General features: G+C 34.9%; 1 protein-coding gene across 1 annotated transcript in view; it reads right to left on the reverse strand.

Moving 5' to 3' along the window:
* Nucleotides 1–20240, reverse strand: part of myo5aa (myosin VAa) — an 87943-nt gene that overhangs the window by 33336 nt on the left and 34367 nt on the right. The window contains exons 14-25 of the mRNA XM_073849987.1: nucleotides 18049–18207; nucleotides 17830–17927; nucleotides 16912–16998; nucleotides 16720–16828; nucleotides 14428–14639; nucleotides 13187–13343; nucleotides 9707–9946; nucleotides 7340–7588; nucleotides 4275–4368; nucleotides 2891–3039; nucleotides 2638–2751; nucleotides 2321–2458 (exon numbers count right to left, since the gene is read on the reverse strand). Coding sequence (XP_073706088.1) covers nucleotides 2321–2458; nucleotides 2638–2751; nucleotides 2891–3039; nucleotides 4275–4368; nucleotides 7340–7588; nucleotides 9707–9946; nucleotides 13187–13343; nucleotides 14428–14639; nucleotides 16720–16828; nucleotides 16912–16998; nucleotides 17830–17927; nucleotides 18049–18207 — 1806 coding nt within the window. The remainder of the gene's footprint in view (nucleotides 1–2320; nucleotides 2459–2637; nucleotides 2752–2890; nucleotides 3040–4274; nucleotides 4369–7339; nucleotides 7589–9706; nucleotides 9947–13186; nucleotides 13344–14427; nucleotides 14640–16719; nucleotides 16829–16911; nucleotides 16999–17829; nucleotides 17928–18048; nucleotides 18208–20240) is intronic.

A 20240-nucleotide genomic window follows, 5' to 3' on the forward strand; every position in this document is an offset into this window, starting at 1 on the left:
ACCACATATCAATAGAAAGCTTATTTATTGAACTTTAATATGATGCATACAACTCAGTTTTGTAAAATTTAACCTTATGACTGGTTTTGTGGTCCAGGGTCACATATCTCAAATATATGTCAGTGCCATTGTTTTGTCCCAATATGTTTGCTCTAAGGCATGTTTATGAAAGCCTCTCAAATGTCTTAAATGAACTATGACCTAATCCTGGCTCACTTCACAAAATCAACTCGCATAACATCGCATCTTCTCATCACTTGCTATTTTAGGTTTGTTTAGAGGTATTTGGTCCATGTCGCTTTCATATTTCATTCGAACTTCCATTTGGAAGTGGACCAAGATCTGTCTTTTTAGCGGTCTCTGTCTGCTTTTTTGGTGTGCACCAGGGTTCGGATGGCAGCATTCACACTTTTTCAAATAAACCGCACTATCAGAGAAATCAATAAAATGTATATTCCCTGTATCTGTTTTGTATGCAGCTCATGGTATTTTTATAACAATAAAGAATGTTTATGATAATAAGCAGTGTGGAGTTATTAAACATACAACGAGTCCATGTCTGCCTATTATAGAATCAAAATCAACTCCAGATCCACTACAATCAGAAGTTATTACAAGCACTTGATGATGGTTTAAAGTGGGATTCAAATAAAGTGGCATGATGCTAATTATACTTCTATTTATTTTAAAATAAGTTTTCTTGTAAGCATTATAGATAGGTTGTGTTTCTGGTGTAGAACCAGACTTCAATTATCTGAAGTTAATGCTGTATATTGCGCAGCGGACAATGTAAAATCCAAGATACATATCTAAGGAAAAATGCATTGTTGGTCAACGCCACGGCCAGTGCAGGCATCAGTTCATGCTTGGTTCGCCTCACATTTTTGCCTCGCGCTTAGTGTGGAAAGGCCTTAAAGGATTAGTTCACTTTCATAACAACAATGTACAGATAATCTCACCCCCTTGTCATCCAAGATGTTCATGTCTTTCTTTCCTCAGTCGTAAAGAAATTATGTTGTTTTGAGGAAAACATTTCAGGATTTCTCTCTTTATAATGGATATGGATGGAGCCCCGAAGTTTGAACTTCCAAAATGCAGTTTAAATGCAGCTTCAAAATGCTCTAAACGATCCCAGTCGAGGAGGAAGGGTCTTATCTAGTGAAACGATTGGTTATTTTCGAAACAAAATGACCATTTATATACTTTTTAACCTCAAATGCTCGTCTTGTCTCATCTCTGCGCAGCGCATGCAAACTCTGTGATTCGGGTAAATACAGTTAGGGTACGTCTAAAAACTCCCATCTCGTTTTCTTCCTTAACTTCAAAATCGCCTTAGATCGCTGCAAAAGTACCGACATAGTGAACATACAAAGAAACTCAAACGCCCTTAACAAAAAAAAGGTAAAAACCGCATTGTAGGACGATTTTGACATAAACGAGATGGGAGTTTTTAGACGTACCCTAACTGCACTGCAAAAAATGCTTTTCTAACTTAGAATTTTTGTCTTGTTTCCAGTCAAAACATCTAAAAATTCTTAAATCAGGAAGGATTTTCTATACAAGGAAAAAATATTGTCTTGTTTTCAGAAAAAATAAGTTAAATTTAAGTGTGTTTTTGCTTAAAACAAGCTAAATAATCTGACAATAGGGTAAGAAAAATCTAGTCTGTCTAGATTAGATATAATCTAGTTGTCTGCTTGAACTAAGATTATTTTTCTTACCCCATTGGCAGATTATTTTGCTTGTTTCAAGCAAAAAAAATGCTTAGTTTTGACTTCTTTTTTCTGAAAACAAGAAAATAGTTTTTACTATTCTTCTGGATTTAAGAATTTTTAGATGTTTTGACTGGAAACAAGACAAAAAAATCGAAGTAAGAAAAGCATTTTTTGCAGTGTGTATTTACTAGAATCACACACACTTAGAATGTGCTGCGCAGAGATGAGACAAGACGAGCATTTGAGGCTAAAAAGTATATAAATTTTCATTTTGTTTTGAAAATAACCAATCGTTTCGCTAGATAAGACCCTTCCTCCTCGACTGGGATCATTTAGAGCCTTTTGAAGCTGCATTTAAACTGCATTTCGGAAGTTCAAACTTCGGGGCTCCATCCATATCCATTATAAAGAGAGAAATCCTGAAATGTTTTCCTCAAAAAAACATAATTTCTTTACGACTGAGGAAAGAAAGACATGAACATCTTGGATGACAAGGGGGTGAATACATTATCTGTGCATTGTTGTTATGAAAGTGAACTCATCCTTTAAGTCTTAATTTAAAAAGCAAGTACTATAAATGTAAATGTGTGTGTGTGTGTGTGTACCCTAGCTCTAGCCCGCTGAAACTGCTCTTCTCTCCGATCGAGTTCGTTCTGCAGTGACTGTTTTTCTTGCTCGAGTTCGGATACTCTCTTCTGCAGCTTTAGGAACAGGGACATGTCCAGGATTGACTTGGAAACATCCTGAAGAGAGAATAACACATCCCATAATTACACATGCAAAATGTGCCCTTTTATTTGTATTTATTTTTATTCATATGACTTTTGAATCAAAGTTGGCCTAAAGTGAAATTTAAAATCTCTAATCATTAACAACTGAGAGATGTGAACGATATATATGATATTCCACATTCTGCTCTCACCTCCCCTCCGCGGATCCCTTCCTCGGACTCTGCAAACTCTGAATTGTAGGTGCATTCTGATTCGTTGCTGCTGTGTGTGGAGTCTGTGCGTCTGTGACCAGGTTTTGGAACATTCTAGAAGAGAGAAAGGACTCATCAGAAAACAAGGATTGTGCAGGATCTGACCCTAAACAAGCTTTCATAAGGAGCACTAGCCACCAATTAGTTGATTTTGAAAATGAAGTTTTGAATTGCAGCATTGAAGTTTACTCACTACAGCAAGTGTGATCTCCTCTTTCAGATCGTCGTATTTCTCCTCTAGTCGGAGGTGTTCTGAAAGGAGGTTCTGGTAGCGAGAGCGTTCCTCGTTTAAATCGTTTTCTAACTGCTGCGTTTCCTCCTTCAGAGCCCTCTGCATTTTCTCTGTAAAGCACACACATACACACAGCATTCACAGAACAGTCAACCAATATTGAATCACACAATCATCTGACTCATGATGTTGACACTGTAACAGGACAGGGACGGGTATCACGTTAGGAAAGCACACCTGTTTAAAAAGGATTTGCATTTGTTTTTCTGTTTAGACTAGGAATATTTGGAATAGCATCTGTCTGGGTGATGCATTTACAATATATATCAACATTTAACACTCTGTTTTATTGTGACCCTGGAGCACAAAACCAGTCATAAGTGTACATTTTTGTATTGAGATTTGTGCAAAAAATAAGCGTTCCATTGATATGTGACCCTGGACCACAAAACCAGTCATAAGGTTAAATTTTACAAAATTGAGATGTATACATCATACGAAAGCTCAATAAATAAGCTTTCTATTGATGTATGGTTTGTTAGGATAGGACGATATTTGGCTGAGATACATCTATTTGAAAATCTGGAATCTGAGGGTGCAAAAAAATTTAAATATAGAGAAAATCACCTTTAAAGTTGTCCAAATGAAGTTCTTAGCAATGCATATTACTAATCACAAATTACGTTTTGATATATTTATGGTAGGAAATTGACAAAATATCTTCATGGAACATTAATTTCCTAATGATTTTTGGAATAAAATAAAGATTGATCATTTTGACCCATACAAAATAGTGTTGGCTATTGCTACAAATATACCTGGGATAATTAAGACTGGTTTTGTGCTCCAGGGTCACATTTGGCTATTTATTATCCTAAAGACAGAGAAGCTTCACACCAACTTCACGTCTGAGGAAATGTATGTGTGAGTGTGGTAAGACAGAGATATGTTAATACCATGCCATAGTTAAAATAATTGAAAAGTATGTTTTTATTGCATCACTTATGTGCAATACTGCATATATTGTGCTTGCCTAGTAATAGTAGTAGTAACGCAATGTGATACAATAACAACAAAGTTGACTTTATTCAGACAGAGATTTAACTTTAACTCAAAAATGTGTTATCTCCTGTGACATTTTACACGCTTGAAAATGTTTTAGTATATCTTTCTAGTTTATTCCTATACATTGCTCTATTCGTGCATTTAAATGATAACTAACAATTAAACCAAAAACATTGAATAATTACATATTGTGTTCATTTATTGAAAAGACAGTGATATATGATTTTATGGGGGAAAAGTAATGCAATTCTTTGAAGGTTTTTGCATGATTTTGCTTTACCTGTCCACTGCTGGCCCTGTTCCTGGATCAGTCGGTTCAGGTCGTTTTTCTCGTTCTTCAGCAGGTGGTTTTGCTCCTTCAGTTCTGCGATCATCTGTCACAAACATTACACAATCAGCATGACATACACTGCCGTTCGAACGTTTGGGATCAGTAAGACTTGTAATGTTTTTAAGGCTGCATTTATTTGATCAAAAATACAGAAAAAAAACAATAATAGTGCAAAATGTTATTACAATATTAAATAATGGTTTTCTATTTTAATGAACAATAAAAAAAATTTTTTTTCCTGTGATGCAAAGCTGAATTGTCCAGTCTTCAGTGTCACATGATCCTCCAGAAATCATTCTAATATGCTGATTTATTATTAGAATTATCAATGTTGGAAACAGTTGCCAAAATATTTTTTTAAAACCTGTGATTCTTTTTTTTTAGCATTCGTTGATGAATAACAAGTTTAAAAGTACAGCATTTATTCAAAGTCAAATTCTTTGCTATCACTTTTTATTAATTTAACACATCCTTGCTGAATAAAACTATTAATTTTTTTTAAATGGAAGATTTCAAATGTACTGACCCCAAACTTTCGAACAGTAGTGTATATTGTTAGAAAAAAATTCTATTTTGAATAAATGCTGTTCTTTTTTACTTTTTATTCATCAAAAGAATGCTGAAAAACAGGTTGCAAAAAAATATTAAGCAGCACAAGTGTTTCCAGCACTGATAATAAATCAGCATATTAGAATGATTGAAAATTCAGCTTTGATGACGGAAAAAAGCTAGATTTTGAATGCATATTAAAATAGAAGAATGTTATTTTACATTGTAAAAAAACCCAGTCTTAAGTAGCAAAAATACATAGTATGGGTCAAAATGATTGATTTTTCTTTTATGACGAAAATCATTAGGATACTAAATAAAGATCATGTTCCTTTAAAATATTTTGTAAATTTTCTACCGTAAATATATCAAAACTTAATTTTGGATTAGTAATATGCATTGCTAAGAACTTCATTTGAACAACTTTATTATTTTAACTTTATTGATTTTCTCAATATTTAGATTTTTAGATCTGCAAATAGTTGTATATCGGCCAAATATTGTCCTATCCTAACAAGCCATGCATCAATGGAAATATTATTTATCCAGCTTTCAGATCTCAATTTCAAAACATTTACCCTTATGACTGGTTTTGTGTTTTTTGTGTATTTCTGATCAAATAAACACAGCCTTGATACGCATAAGAAACTTCTTTAAAATACATTAAAAAAATCTTACTGATCCCAATTGTTTGACCAGCAGTGTAGCTTTAAAAAGAAACTACAGTGTCACAGATGCTTGTATTGAACCACAAACATCATTTTAACCGCTGATAAATATTAATTTACTCAAACCCCATCCAGTACTGTATTTGTGTCTTTGTGAATCATTCTAGTCTTCTACAACCCTAAAACTAAAACTACTTCTAGCATCTGTGCTGAGCACTAGTCTCTATCTCTCTCTCACCTGTGTGAATGAACAGATCTCTTCTCGTCTCAGGTTTAAAGCAGTGTGCAGGTCTCTCTAACCCCTGAATATGGACACACAGAGTATATCTGTGTCTTTAGAGGGCTTTACAATCTATGAGAACTATCTAAAAACAGGGGAGTTTGGGTAACTTGCGGATCTACCTTTACTTTTAAGGGGATCTGCTGTGGAACTGGAATTTGCCAATCCGCTAAAATGATTGCAAATTAGTATGTGAGAACTTTGGGACACTACTAATTCTTACGAAATAGAAGTTTATTCAAGTGTGCTATTAGTATACTTAAGTATCTCAGAAATGTGCTTTAAATACTTCTCAGAAATCTACTTAAAATTAAATTTAAGTATACTTAGAAAAAGTCTAAGTATATTTGAGCTCTACTTGTGCTCTGAGAATCTGTGTTTTCATTGTTATACTCTAGGGGCGCTATAAACATCTTCTGAACAGAATTTCCAAAACACAAGTGAAGAAGAAACCGAAACAACAGATGCTTCCACATGTAATCTAACACAATCATCAGACATAAAACAGCATCAAAACCATAGATATGGAAAACTGTGTAACGTTATGGAATAAAATGTCCACCCATGAAGAGGAAATAATGACTGTCAAGCTTTGGGCTGTTGATCAACTCCATCTACGTTTGGATTATCATCAATAGGCTTTTTTTAGCTTTTTGTTCAAAATGTTGTTTATAGTTTATTTATGAAACTTACCCACATTCAAGTGTTTATAAAAAAAAGAATGCATGAAGCTAGAATAAAATATTTTTGTTTACAAGCAGATACTCTGTTCTTTCTTTTGATGTTTTGTTCAGATATTCATATAACAAAATATATACAAATTAATACCTAAATAGGGACATAGTAGTATACTTTAAAGTTCACTTAAAGAAAACTTACGAGTATACTTGCAGTATAAAACTACTAAACTAGTAGTTTACTGAGACTATACTTCAAAGTGTACTAAAAATGCATAAAAAGTATTTAATTAGTAAACTATTAGTATACCTATAAGTTCACTTTTAGCACACTTGCAGTACAAACTGAAAACATAGATGTAAACTAGTTGTGTACTCAAAGTTTACTACTGTTATACTTAAAAGCAACTTTTATATTCTAGAAAGTGGGCCAATTTAGTCCCAAGGAGTATTGAAATAGTACACTAAATAGTATACTACTAGTACACTGATATATGTATACTTACTACATAAAGTATGCTTAAAAATAAGCTTGACCTTTAAGAAGTATACTTTAGTAAGGGAAGTAATAAACTACTGAGCCCATTCAAATGAACCCTCTTCAAAGGAACACCACTGGGAGATGACCTAAATGCATTGGTGATTCACTTTTGTGAACCAGTTTGTCGTCTGAATCATTTGACTTCCAGGAACATAATTAGACGATGGCTCACTGCATCAATAAATCAGTTCATTTTTTTAGACGATACAAACAAACTGATTTACAAGAGTGACTCACCCTCAGCTGTTTGTTACGTCACTACACAGCTCCACACAACTACATAACTCAACTAACAGCACCTTTTCCATCTCGTCCTGGTAGGTCTGGGCCCAGTCCTCGATGGCTTTCTTCTCCTTCTGTGTGTTCTGCAGGTCTTTGCGCAGTCGCTCCAGCTCCTCCAGAAGAGATGTGACTTTGTTGGCGTTGTTTTTGGCGTCCTCTTCTGCTCCTCGCAGACGCGTCAACTCCACACGCAGACGCTCAGATTCTGTAGCATGGCTGGTCTCTAGATTGTTCAAACGCTCGCTGAGACCACGGTTCTCCTTGTTCTAGAATGAAACCAAAACAGGTCATCAATTAAGTGTACCCTATAAAGCCTAGTGCACAGAGGCGTAGAGTCTGGGTATGCAGGTGCATATAAGCCCGGGCAGAGAGGGAACTTTTAATTCAAACAAGGGAACAAATAGAGTCCTGCCCTTGTCCCACAACTAATCAGAACAGAGCTTGTGTTGCCGCCATTAAAATAGTTCAGTTTTGGATTCTAATGCCAAAGTGGCTAGATTTAATTTCGTTTCTTTATCAAGTTAATTTAGAAATATGTTTGGAACATTTTATGTTTGTTAAATTCAGGCTTTTTTTAGTCAGCGGCAATGACCAAAAAACTTGCCTAAAATAAAATCTATAGACATAAAACACTTGATGCATTAATTTAAACATTTAACCTGGATAAATGTGCGCTGTTAGATGCATATCCACTCGTTTGTAAAGAGAGTGAAAGCTGAAGCGCGCTTTGCAGGACATGGAAGCGCCAGCGTGATCACTTGCAATTTTTCTTAATAACAGTGGAAACCTAAAATACGCCGTCATTTTTGCTCATAAAGGTAAGAGTAAAACATCATTTGGAACTGAAAAAAGGTCTGCTTTTTTTCTTGTTTACTCACTATATCAACAAAACGTCGTGCTTTTATAAAATAGCTAAACGCTTCACAAAAACGATCCGAAACTCAGCGAATATTTGCCTCACAGACATGATATAGAATGCTTTAAATTACTACTTTAAAAAAGTAAGAAAGAATTCATGTAATAAAATTGCTGACACTGCAGCTGGGCATGATTTGGATTACTTTTGGATTAAATTTTTTGTCTTGTTTCCAGCCAAAATATCTAAAAATTCTTAAATTAAGAAGGATTCTTTAGACGAGTATTTTTTGTTTCTTTTGCATAACCTGATGTCTTTTTGACTAAATAATGATATTTAATGAAAAGAGCTTTGATTGTGAAAAAAAGTATCTACATAACAGCTGACTGGGATCACTGCAAAAAAGATTTTCTTACTTAGATTTGTTTGTCTTGTTTCCAGCCAAAATATCTAAAAATTCTTAAATCAAGAAGGATTTTCTAAACTAGTAAAAAAAAATCTTGTTTTCAGGAAAAACAAGTCAAAATTAAGTGAGTTTTTGCTTGAAACAAGCAAAATAATAAGAAAATGATCTTGTTTTCGGTTTGAAATAAGGTATTTTTGCTTACCCCATTGGCAGATTATTTAGCTTGTTCTAAGCAAAAACCCACGTAATTTTGACTTGTTTGTTTTGAAAACAAGACAATAATTTTTACTCGTCTAGAAAATCCTTCTTGATTCAAGAATTTTTTTAAATATTTTGACTGGAAACAAGACAAAAAAAAAATCTAAGAAAAGTATTTTTTGCAGTGGACATCTCCAAGCAAAAGTGTGCTTGCACTGCAAAAAAATGCTTTTCTTACTTAGATTTTTTTGTCTTGTTTCCAGCCAAAATATCAAAGAATTCTTGAAACAGGAAGGATTTTCTAGACAAGTAAAAATGATTGTCTTGTTTTTAGTTAAAACAAGTCAAAATGAAGTGAGTTTTTGCTTAAAACAAGCAAAATAATCTGCTAATGGGGCAAGAAAAAAAGCTTATTTCAAGCAGACAACTATATTTTTTTTTCTCACCCCATTGGCAGATTATTTTACTTGTTTTAAGCAAAAACTCACTTCATTTTGACTTGTTTTTACTAAAAACAAGACAATCATTTTTACTTGGCTAGAATATCCTTCCTTATTTTCAAGAATGTTTAGATATTTTGGCTGGAAACAAGAAGAAAAATCTAAGTAAGAAAAGCATTTTTTGCAGTGTGCAACCCGTTTCTATTGCATAACCTGATGTCTTTTTGACTGAATAATGATTTTCAATGAAAAAAACTAGGATGGGATTTGATTGTGATAAACAGTATCTACATAACAGCTGACTGGGATGGAAGGAAGACGAAAAGTAGAATGGAATCATAGACAGAGCGAGCGATTCAATTTTACGCATGATAACAAATGCCAAGTTTTTTTTAAGAATAACGTGCACTGATGAATTACAACTATAATTTCATACAGGAATGAGGCCCATTAAGCGACCACATGTCAGTGTGAAGTGCAGTACCTGTTCATCTATCCTGCGCTGCAGCTGCATGATCTTGTTCTCCATCCCGATGTTGAGTTTCTTGAAGTGTTCCACTGAACGTGCCTCAATCTTGAGTTTCTTGAGCTCTCTCTTGGCTCGCATTCGGCGGATGCAGCACTGCAGGTACACGATGGCTTCGAGCGACCGCTTGTACCACTGCCGCGCCAACCAGCCACGCACCATCTTCTGAATGATGATGGCCTTGTGCTCACGCAGGAGCTAAACAAACACACAACAGCACATGATGAACAGTGAAAAACACAAATGCACACAAGAGTTAAGAAGAATGTCATGCAAAGTAGAGATCAGTCCTGTCAAAATCTTTCTCCAATTGCTTTTCTCTCTCACACCTTCTGCCTTTTTAATCTGCAGATATTACACATCCTGCCTCGATAATCCACTGCTGATCAACAGAGCTCAGCCGGCAGGAGAAGAGAGCAGAGAGAGGCAGTTAGAGTAATAATACAGCCGCAGCTGCTGTGGTCCATCAGTGGGACAGTCCCCACACTGGAACAACCTGCTCTCTATCAGATCACATGGACAAACACACTGGGACTGAGACAGCACTGTGTTACTTCATCCTCTTACAGAGACTGCAATAACTCCAACCAAGCTAGCAAAATACTAGTTAGTACTGTCTAAAGGCCAGTGTTGGGGAAAGATACTTTTAAAAGTAACGCATTACAATATTGAGTTACTCCCTAAAAAAGTAACTAATTTCGTTACTTAGTTACTTTTTATGGAAAGTAATGCGTTACGTTACTGTTGCGTTACTTTTTAAATCTGGCCAGGGCTTGCTTGTTTGTTTTTAATATAAAAAGTTCTATTTTTGTCAAATGTAAAAGCCTTTTCACAATAATAGCCTCAGGTTTAGAGAAAAGTAAATTGTCGTCTGTACAGTAGACCGCAGAAGAACAAATGTCAACTCTTCAGCGATAAAAAAAAAAGGGAAAACAAATGTTAGATTATCTTGAGTAATTTCTGCTTATTAGTATGGATGAATTGGATCATCAAAGGTCGGCAGCAAATAAAATGGGATTAAAAACATAAAGGATATTTGTATTTTTGAACATTTAATTATTGTAGGTTTGTGTTGAATTTGACTTTTTATTCATTTTGAAGAACACTGTATCTGTTTTTTTAGTGAGTGAGACGAATTAATGCATGTTCACATTTATTCTAGAACTAAAGAAACATCTTACAATTTCTCAACATGGGGACAGGAGAGCTTTTAAGCAATAAATGAGGGGAAAAAGTAACTAAGATCATTTTTAGTCAATTAAAAAATTAATGTGTTACTTTACTAGATATTTGAAAAAAAGTAATATTATTATGTAACTTGCGTTAATTGTTAATTGTTACCCCCAACACTGGTAATGGCAGATTCCCAAAAGTCAAATATTTTTGGCGAGCCAATGATTCATAATTAATGTTATATATTAGTTTAATTAGTATTGTTTAATCTGTTTGCTATAATAGGCTGCAAACGCTTTTAAGTCACAAATGTGCAGTTTTTGCGACACTAATCTGAAACTGACAATTGAAAAAAACTAAAATAACATGTTAAGTAATACAAATATATTTTATGTATTTAATCCCATTGTATTAACCAGTGTCTTTGCCTTTGACCTTTAATGATCCAATGCAACCATACAAAAAAAAATTACTCATAATAAAACTAACATTTTTTTATTTATTTTTTAAGAGTGTTGAACTTTTTTCTTCTGTGGTCTACTGTACAGATTTTTCCTTCAGCCTGAGGGTTTTGTTGTGAAAGGGCTTTTACATTTGGCAAAAACAGAACTTTTTATATTAAAAACAAACAAGCAAGCCCTGCCCAGATTTAAAAAGTAACGCAACAGTAACGTAACGCATTCCTTTCCATAAAAAAAAACTAAGTAACATAATTAGTTTTTAGGGAGTAACTCAATATTGTAATGCATTACTTTAAAAAGTAAACACTGTAAACACTTTCCCCAACACTGTTATCAAGGCATATCATTGAATATACTGTATATTCACTGCAAAACATGCTTTTCTTACTTAGATTTTTTTGTCTTGTTTGCAGCCAAAATATCAAGGAAGGATTTTCTAGACAAGTAACAATGATTGTTTTGTTTTTAGTAAAAAAAAGTCTAAATGAAGTGAGTTTTTGCTTAAAACAAGCAAAATAATCTGCCAATGGGTTAAGAAAAATCTTATTTCAAGTAGACAACTAGATTATTTTTCTTACCCCATTGGCAGATTATTTAGCTTGTTTTAAGCAATAACTCACTTCATTTTGACTTGTTTTTACTAAAAACAAAACAACATTTTTTACTTATCTAGAAAATCCTTCCAGATTCAAGAATTTTTTGATATTTTGCCTGGAAACAAGACTAAGTAAGAAAAGCATTTTTTTGCAGTATACTGTTTAAGCCATACATATTAATTATTTATTAGATTTATTTAGATTTTTAATTTATTGGAAATACAAATCTTTCGCAACAGTGTCAAATTCTTTACTGTCCCTTTCAAACGACTGAAATTAACTTATTTTAAAAAATACTCACTAAAGCACATTTATATTTCTATTTTTTTATCTTATCTTTTATTTCTTTTTTTTATTTTATATTAATATTTGTTTACTTATAATTGCACTGTCCTTGGAGCGGACCTGACCTACATTTCACTGCTGGTCATACTCTGTATAACTGTGTATGTGACAAATAAAACTCTTGAATCTTGAATAAAGGGTAGTGTAAATATAAATAGTCACTTAAAAACCCTCTGTGTCTAAAGCACTCTGAGTGCACCTTTAACCCTGATCAGTTCTCTTGAGTGTGCACTTAGCAGCTATCACTGGTCATGTGTCTCATGCCTGAAATAATTCACTTGTTTCCAATGTGTTAATTATAAACCACCCCGCAAGCATCATATTTTACCCTGATGCATATCAATATATAACCCGTGTCAGTGTTTAAATGTTAGGGTCATAACTAAATTACAAATGCAAAAAAAAAAAAAATGCATGTAAAAGTGCAGTAATGAGATCACAGGGACCTATTTGAAGTGAGAGCAAAGTTACATTGTGTTCCCTTGTGAGATGCATTGTTACAGTTTTCCTGTGTCAAACACAGCTATGCAAAAGTTTTTTGCATTAATTTTTGGCCATATGAAAGAGATCTGATATTCAATTTGTTGTAAATGCACGTAACTAATGTAAATCAAGCAAGCTAGTATGGGTAAGCAGACTGGAGGAAATAATTTCCAAGAAACTTCTTGCACAAAATAAATTCAACCTGTATCTATGTTCATTTTCCAAAAACTTTCCAGGGCCTTGAAATGTTCTTCCAGATTCACAAACTTGGACCCATGGGAACCAGTAGAGCAGTGTTTATGAGCCATGCATTTGTGACTGCTGCAAATATATTTATAAATATGAGAAGAGTGCATTAGTATGTCCGCTTTCCTCCTCACCGCTTTGTACAGCTGTCGGGCCATGTACGCTCTGAGGATGCACTGCATGACCAGAGCGGCTGCCTGCTTGCGTTTGTAACACTTTCTCTGGACGTACATGCGCTGGTACTTTTGGATGACGATCGCGGCACGCGTGCGACGCAGGAATTTTGCGAGACTGGGGAAAGAAGAACAAACTAGAGGTTACTACTTGTGTACATTCTCACTCAAAAACAATACAGAATGCAACAACTGGGGTCCGGAAATAAAAATACCACTCATGTTCCAGGCAGGGAAACTGATTTTTAACAATAAACCCTAAAAGGCAAATATATGAGAGTATATGCTTTCGTTTGCATTATTTCACCATTATCCACAATACTGCACAGAAAATTACACTATTTATAGAAAGCAACTTATAGAAAGCACCAAAAGATCTTAGAAGTGAACGCCCTACACTCTCAAACAACTTTAATATTTGTAAATATATGCCTATTTTGCATTTACATTTTTAAAATCAATTTACATTTTTTTAATTAACAACTGCATTACTTTTTATGCACTACAAGTTGTTCATGTCTTTCTTTCTTCAGTCGTAAAGAAATTACGTTTTTTAAGGAAAACGTTTCAGGATTTCTCTCCATATAGTGGACTTCTATGGTGCCCCGAGTTTGAACTTCCAAAATGCAGTTTAAATGCAGCTTCAAAGGACTCTAAACGATCCCAGCCGAGGAAGAAGGGTCTTATCTAGCAAAATGATCAGTTACTTTCTAAACAAATTGAAATTTATATACTTTTTAACCCTCTAGCTGAGCTCTAGCATTTGAGGTTAGAAAGTATATAAATTGTGATTTTTTTTTAGAAAATAACTTAGTTTCACTAGATAAGACCCTTCTTCCTCAGCTGGGATCGATTAGAGTCCTATGAAGGGCACCATAGAAGTCCACTATATGGAGAGAAATCCTCAAATGCTTTCCTCAAGAAACGACTGAAGAAAGAAAAGGTCTTGTACCTTTGTCTTTCAGCCTGATTTTCAAATACTTTTTGCTTAATCCCAAATTTATGTTTTGATTCACTTTGTAGCTATCTGGTTTGATTTGAAGCTTATAATCTTTTAAAATCTCCATAGGAAAAATGAATGGAAAAAACCCTATAAAAAAAGCGGGCGGTTCTGTTGCTCGCTGTAAGCTTATGTTAAATTATTCCGTTTTTTATAAGTTCAGTCTGGCTCCGCCCACTGTGATTAGGCCACTCCCCCTCACCAGCGGGCCTGGTATCCACGGACGTATCTCTGGATGGTTGTGGCGGCGTGTTTCATGCGCAGGTACTTCTTGCGTGCCAGCCAGCAGCGGATGGTCTTCTGGATGCGGATGCAGGCAGCACGCAGCTTATCCGCACGCAGTTTCTCCAGGTATGCAACCTGCCCTGCGCGGAAAAAGATCTTGGTCTTGCCAAACTGGTACTTATCCGGATCCTATCGGGAGGACAGAAAAGTGGAAAGAGAATGTTAATGTCAATTTATTTAGATTTTTATATTTGAGTTTTTTTCTTTAGATGTTTATGTGTGTATTTGATCTTTATTTTTGTTGTTTTTCCTGTTTGTATTGGTTTGACCCTTGGGTGTAAAAAGCTTACTTTGCCTCTCCAGTGTTAGTTGAGGTTGGGGCCTCTGTGAGGAGAGTCAACTTTAATGTTTTTAATGTAATTAATTTGTAAGTCAATAAACTCCATCTTCACCGCCTTTGTTCTAGCCATGCCTCCACAAGTTAATTTGTCATTATTTATTCTCAAACTTTCCTGCAGAAAATAGGAGTTGTGCCAAATTCTAGCATTCTGCTGATTGCCATGTTTCTGAGTACACTTCAAAAAATGCTTTTCTTACTTAGATTTTTTGTCTTGTTTCCAGCCAAAATATCTGAAAATTCTTAAATCAAAATGGATTTTCTAGACGAGTAATTTTTTTTCTTGTTTTCAGAAAAAAGCAAGCCAAAATTAAGTGATTTTTTGCTTAGAACAAGCAAAATAATCTGCCAATGGGGAAAGAAAAAAAAATATTTCAAACAGAAAACGAGATCATTTTTCTTACCCCATTGGCAGATTATTTTGCTGGTTTCAAGCAAAAACACACTTAATTTTTAACTTATTTTTTCTGAAAACAAGATCATTTTTACTCGTCTAGAAAATCCTTCTTGATTTAAGAATTTGTAGATATTTTGGCTGGAAACAAGACTAAAAATCTAAGTAAGAAAAGCATCTTTTGCAGTGTAGTTTCAGTTTTAAGCACCTATTAGCAGTGCTGGGCATGTTACTTTAAATAAGTAATTAGTTATAGTTACTAGTTACTTCCCACCAATAGTAACTGAGTTAGTAACATCATTATAAAAGTAACTAATTATCAGGGAAAGTAACTGTTGTGTTACTTTTTAAAAAAATGTTCAAATAACTTGGATGTCTCTAATATTAATATGTTAAATGAATGAAATAGACTCTAAATGGAATAAATTATTATAAAACATTGTACACTAATCTACACTAATTTAATGTTGCTGTGGGACAATGTGAGAGACACCTATTAATTCAATAAATTATTGTAAATATTATCAACCCTCTACAGACAGCTTGGCAATAGAATTTTTTTCCATTTACTCGCCAGACGAAAAATCTATATATATATATATATAGCTTAAAGGCACAGTTTTTTAAATATCTGAAAGTACACTTAGTATCAGTTAGTCAAGCTTTATAATATGATATTATGATCATTTATCATTAAACTTTAGTAATTAGAACTTAAATAATTAGAATAACCATGTACGAATGCATATTTGTCATGTTGATGAACTTAAGACTGGTTGTGATGCTCAAGATGTTGTTTGTCATTTAGTGTTTTTATAAAAAAGGGAAAAAACTAAAAATAATGCTGATAAGATAACAAAACTGCTATGAATTCTGCTACTAATAACAATATAAAACACACTAAGGATTAATGAGCTGCTTGGTTCATGAATATTAATCACGTTGTCTGCGTTCGCTCGAACTGATTTGCTGAAATCAAAAGAGGGACGATAATAGATGAGCGTCAGCCAATGAGATTGCAGTTTGCATATTAGTCCCGCCTACTACCGGAGAAACCTGCAGTTCTTAAAAGCTGAAGAATTCCAAAGCAGCACCGTTATTTCTGAGAGAAAAATACAACAAAGAATATTGTTTACATTTAATGCATCAATTCTGCATTGGTATATAAGACTCGCTCGCTCTGTATCTTTCTTCGTGTGTGTGAGACCAAGAGAAGGTTAGTCAAGTGTCTTTACACTAGAGTTTACAGTTCATCAAATACAGGTACACTGTGCATCCATTCAGATGAACAAAAAAATAAAATATTAATAATGTAATAAATTACAGTAATGCCACATTTTATTGTCAGTAACTGTAACGGCATTTATTTATAACGCCGTTATTCCCATCACTGCCTATTACAGTATGCCTTTTGCACCTATAAGTCTACACAGAGTCTCAGTGTGGTTTTATGAGGTGACTGAATTGGTCTCTTGTACCTGCACCAGTTTCTCCAGAACATTCTTACAGGTCATCTTCCTGTCTGTCAGAACATCTTTTTGTTTCATCAGGACGCGATACCTGCTGAAGAACTCCTGATATGTCCACCTGACAAGCAAACACAAACACACAGTCAGGAGGTGTTTGACAAAAGGGAGTGCAGCATAGTAATGCGTAGATGTTCACTGTACCTCGATGGGAAACCAGCTGCAGAGATGCGGATCGTTTCCAAAACTCCACATGCACGCAGTTGCTGAACTGCCCTCTTGGGGTCAAACCTGGTAATGAAAGACATCAGATGTCAGCCTAGCAATGCTGTGTTCCTATAGATCAGCAGCTCACTCCACTGAGAGAACTCTAATGCATTAGTGTATATTGTGCATACACTATATTGAGGAAAGTATTGGGACACCCCCTTCTAATGAACAGAAAAAGCCACTTCTAAAACTGTGGAAACAAAGATGGAAACAATTTATAAATTGTATTTCCATCTCTGTTGCCAGTTTTGGAAGTGTCTAAAATGACTGAACCCATATGTACAAGTCATTGGTGTTTGGAGTTTTTGGCTCAAGGTCTGCATTTAAAGTCACTCCAGAGATGTTTTTTTTTCTGCAGACCAGTCAAGTTCTTCCACACTGACTGAATCAATCATTTCTTTTTTTTTTTTTTCTTATACACAGATGAATTGTCATGTTAGAATAGAAAACGGTCCTGTCAAAGCTGTTGCTATTAAATTAGCTATCAAACACAATCCCCAAGAACAGGGTTCACCACACTCAGTCCTGGAGCGCCAGTGTCCTACAGAGTTTAGCTCCAACTTGCCTCAAGTTTCAAGTATACCAATTAAGACCATGATAAGCTGGTTCAGGTGTGTTTGATTGGGGCTGGAGCTAAACTTAGTAGGACACCGGCCCTCCAGGACTGAGTGTGGTGAACCCTGCCCTAGAATATCATTAAATGCTTAAACATTAGGATTTGTACCCATGGAAACTACTAAAGTAGTCAAACCTGCTCATTAGAAAGGGGTAACCCAATACTTTTGGCATTATAGTATGTGTGTGTATATATATATATATATATCTATAACTGATAGCAGAAGAAGAACTGACGTGAAGGCATATTTGTAATCGTTGGGTTTGATGCAGCGAACATAATGCGGTGTAGTCGCATTCAGTGTCTCCATCAGCAGATGCAGAGAGTTACGGAACTACAGAGAGAGAGAAACATAAACATTCATTCAAATTAGACCACATTTTTCATCTTATCCACCTAACCCAAAAAATACTAATACTAAATATTCTAGAAAAGTGAAAATAAGAGTCTTCCACCTGCAGTCCGACTGTTTTCTTGTGTTCTTTGCTGGCTTGTCCAGCTTTATGCTTGTCTGGTTTGACGCTGAGGCGAGTGCGTCCTCCAGTAGCAGGAGCAGCTCCGGCCGGACTGGTGGCTTTCTCCTCGTCCTGGAACAGCTCCACCAACAGGTCAAACTGGGAATTACAGTCAAGACAGACTTAACATACAAGCCGTCTGAGGTGTTCAGATAGTGTAACATGAGGCACTTTTTAACTTATTAATGAAGCAAGGATTTTCTTATTTAAAAGCTAGAGTTAAATGCAGTTCTCACTACAGTGCTTAATTCTGTTCTGTACACAGTTTAGTTATTTATGGAATGACCGCCACATTTTACTAAAGCAGTAACTCCAATAACTCCAGGTTTACAGTGATTTTAGAACAGCTAAGGGATGTTACTGTTGAATTAGCGATATTTTGTTAATATTGTAGAGATGTATAAAGCACGGATGACACAGAATTCACTACAAACCAGTCAGCTTTCTGTTCTGTTGACCTTTTCTCTCTTACACAAAACTCCTGGGACCGTATTTACAAAACATCTTTCGGATAAAAGTAGCGGCCCCACTTTACATTAGGTGGCCTTGACTACTATGTACTTACATTTAAATTAATAATTTGGTACTATGCACTTATTGTGTACATACATGTTTTTACATTGTACTTATCTTAAAAAAAATCTACATGTACAGTAATTACATTTGTTATTAATTTCTGTAATTACCACTGTTGACGCATCCCTTACACCCTAACCCACCCTTAAACCTACCCATACCACCAAACCTGCCCCTCACCTTACCCATATCCCACCTTCATAAAAGCAAAAGTGTTTTGCAATGCAATATGACCACATTAAGTACATAATAGTTAAGGCCACCTAATATAAAGTGTGACCAAAGTAGCTTATAATTTGCAGATTTAGGAGAAAATCTTAAAAATAATAGGCGTGTCAATCCTGAATTTAGGACTCCTACATTTTTGCCCAAAGGGTATATCACACTAGCCTGGGTTTCCCCATGCTGTCTTGCGCGCAGCGTGATTTTATTTACGCTGCTAGGCAGCCTGGAAAACCATGGACCAAATTTTCACCTCAGATAGGGAACCAATCACAGAACGGGGAGGGAGAAAAGACGATGACGCCTTCTATGCGACTCACGAAGCAGTTTGTTTATAACTCTGGATCCAGCATAGAAACAGTCAACTTTTAACCATTAAAATATCTAACCAATAATTTAATTTTACAATATATATATATATTTTCTTTTATTTAACCAATAATAAAAGGTTTCCTGTACTGTTTTTTTGGGACCAATAAAAGATGACCAATTATCAGTAGAGATTAACAGTTACCATTAAAACCAATACAATTTCTATTATAACCAGTAAAAAGAATTAAAAGAAATGTGATGGGTTCCATTATTTTATTTATTTATTTTATAGCAGGGCTAAAATGGATGTTGCCAGCAATTTGCTTCATAACGAAAACATTTTCGGAACATGTTGCATTTATTGGCATAAATTCTACGCATCTTTTTTGGTTTTGGAGGTTATCCATACTCCAAATTTTCCTTTGATTATACTCTTGTTTTCATTAACAGGTCGGGTAAGAAGCTGTTCTTGAGTCCAGGTTTTTTTTTTTTACGTTTGCATGTCTTACTATCAGCCATGATTATTGTAGTCCCTCAATTAAAATGTTTTTATATGCCTATCTGCTATTTGTTTATGAGGAGCACACATGTAAGAGGTGCTGACCATTAACTGAACATATACCTGTTTAATTATTTTTATTTTTAAACCTTTATTTGAATATGGCAGCATAATATACTCTACAATATTTCTATGAATAAATCTCTGACAGAGACTCCTCCCCTATCAGCCAATCACAGTGTGCATAGTTAATGAGCATGCTGACATCATCCATGTTAATGAGCTCAACCCCGCCCCTTACTCTTAGTTTAAGACTTCTCTCTATTCCTTAGTAATAGTTTGTCTCAGCAGCTTTGTGAATACGTTTTAAGAGAAAACTCTTAGCTTAAAACTTTTACTGCTATTTAGGAGAACATGTTTTGTGGATACGGGCCCTGATCACACAAATTCCTATTAGACTATTAGAGCAGAGGGCCAAAAATCTTTCAGCTTTTCTAAAATCACAGTAAGGTATGGCTTCACA

Source organism: Garra rufa, chromosome 11 (assembly GCF_049309525.1).
Source record: "Garra rufa chromosome 11, GarRuf1.0, whole genome shotgun sequence".
Lineage (NCBI taxonomy): Eukaryota > Metazoa > Chordata > Actinopteri > Cypriniformes > Cyprinidae > Garra > Garra rufa.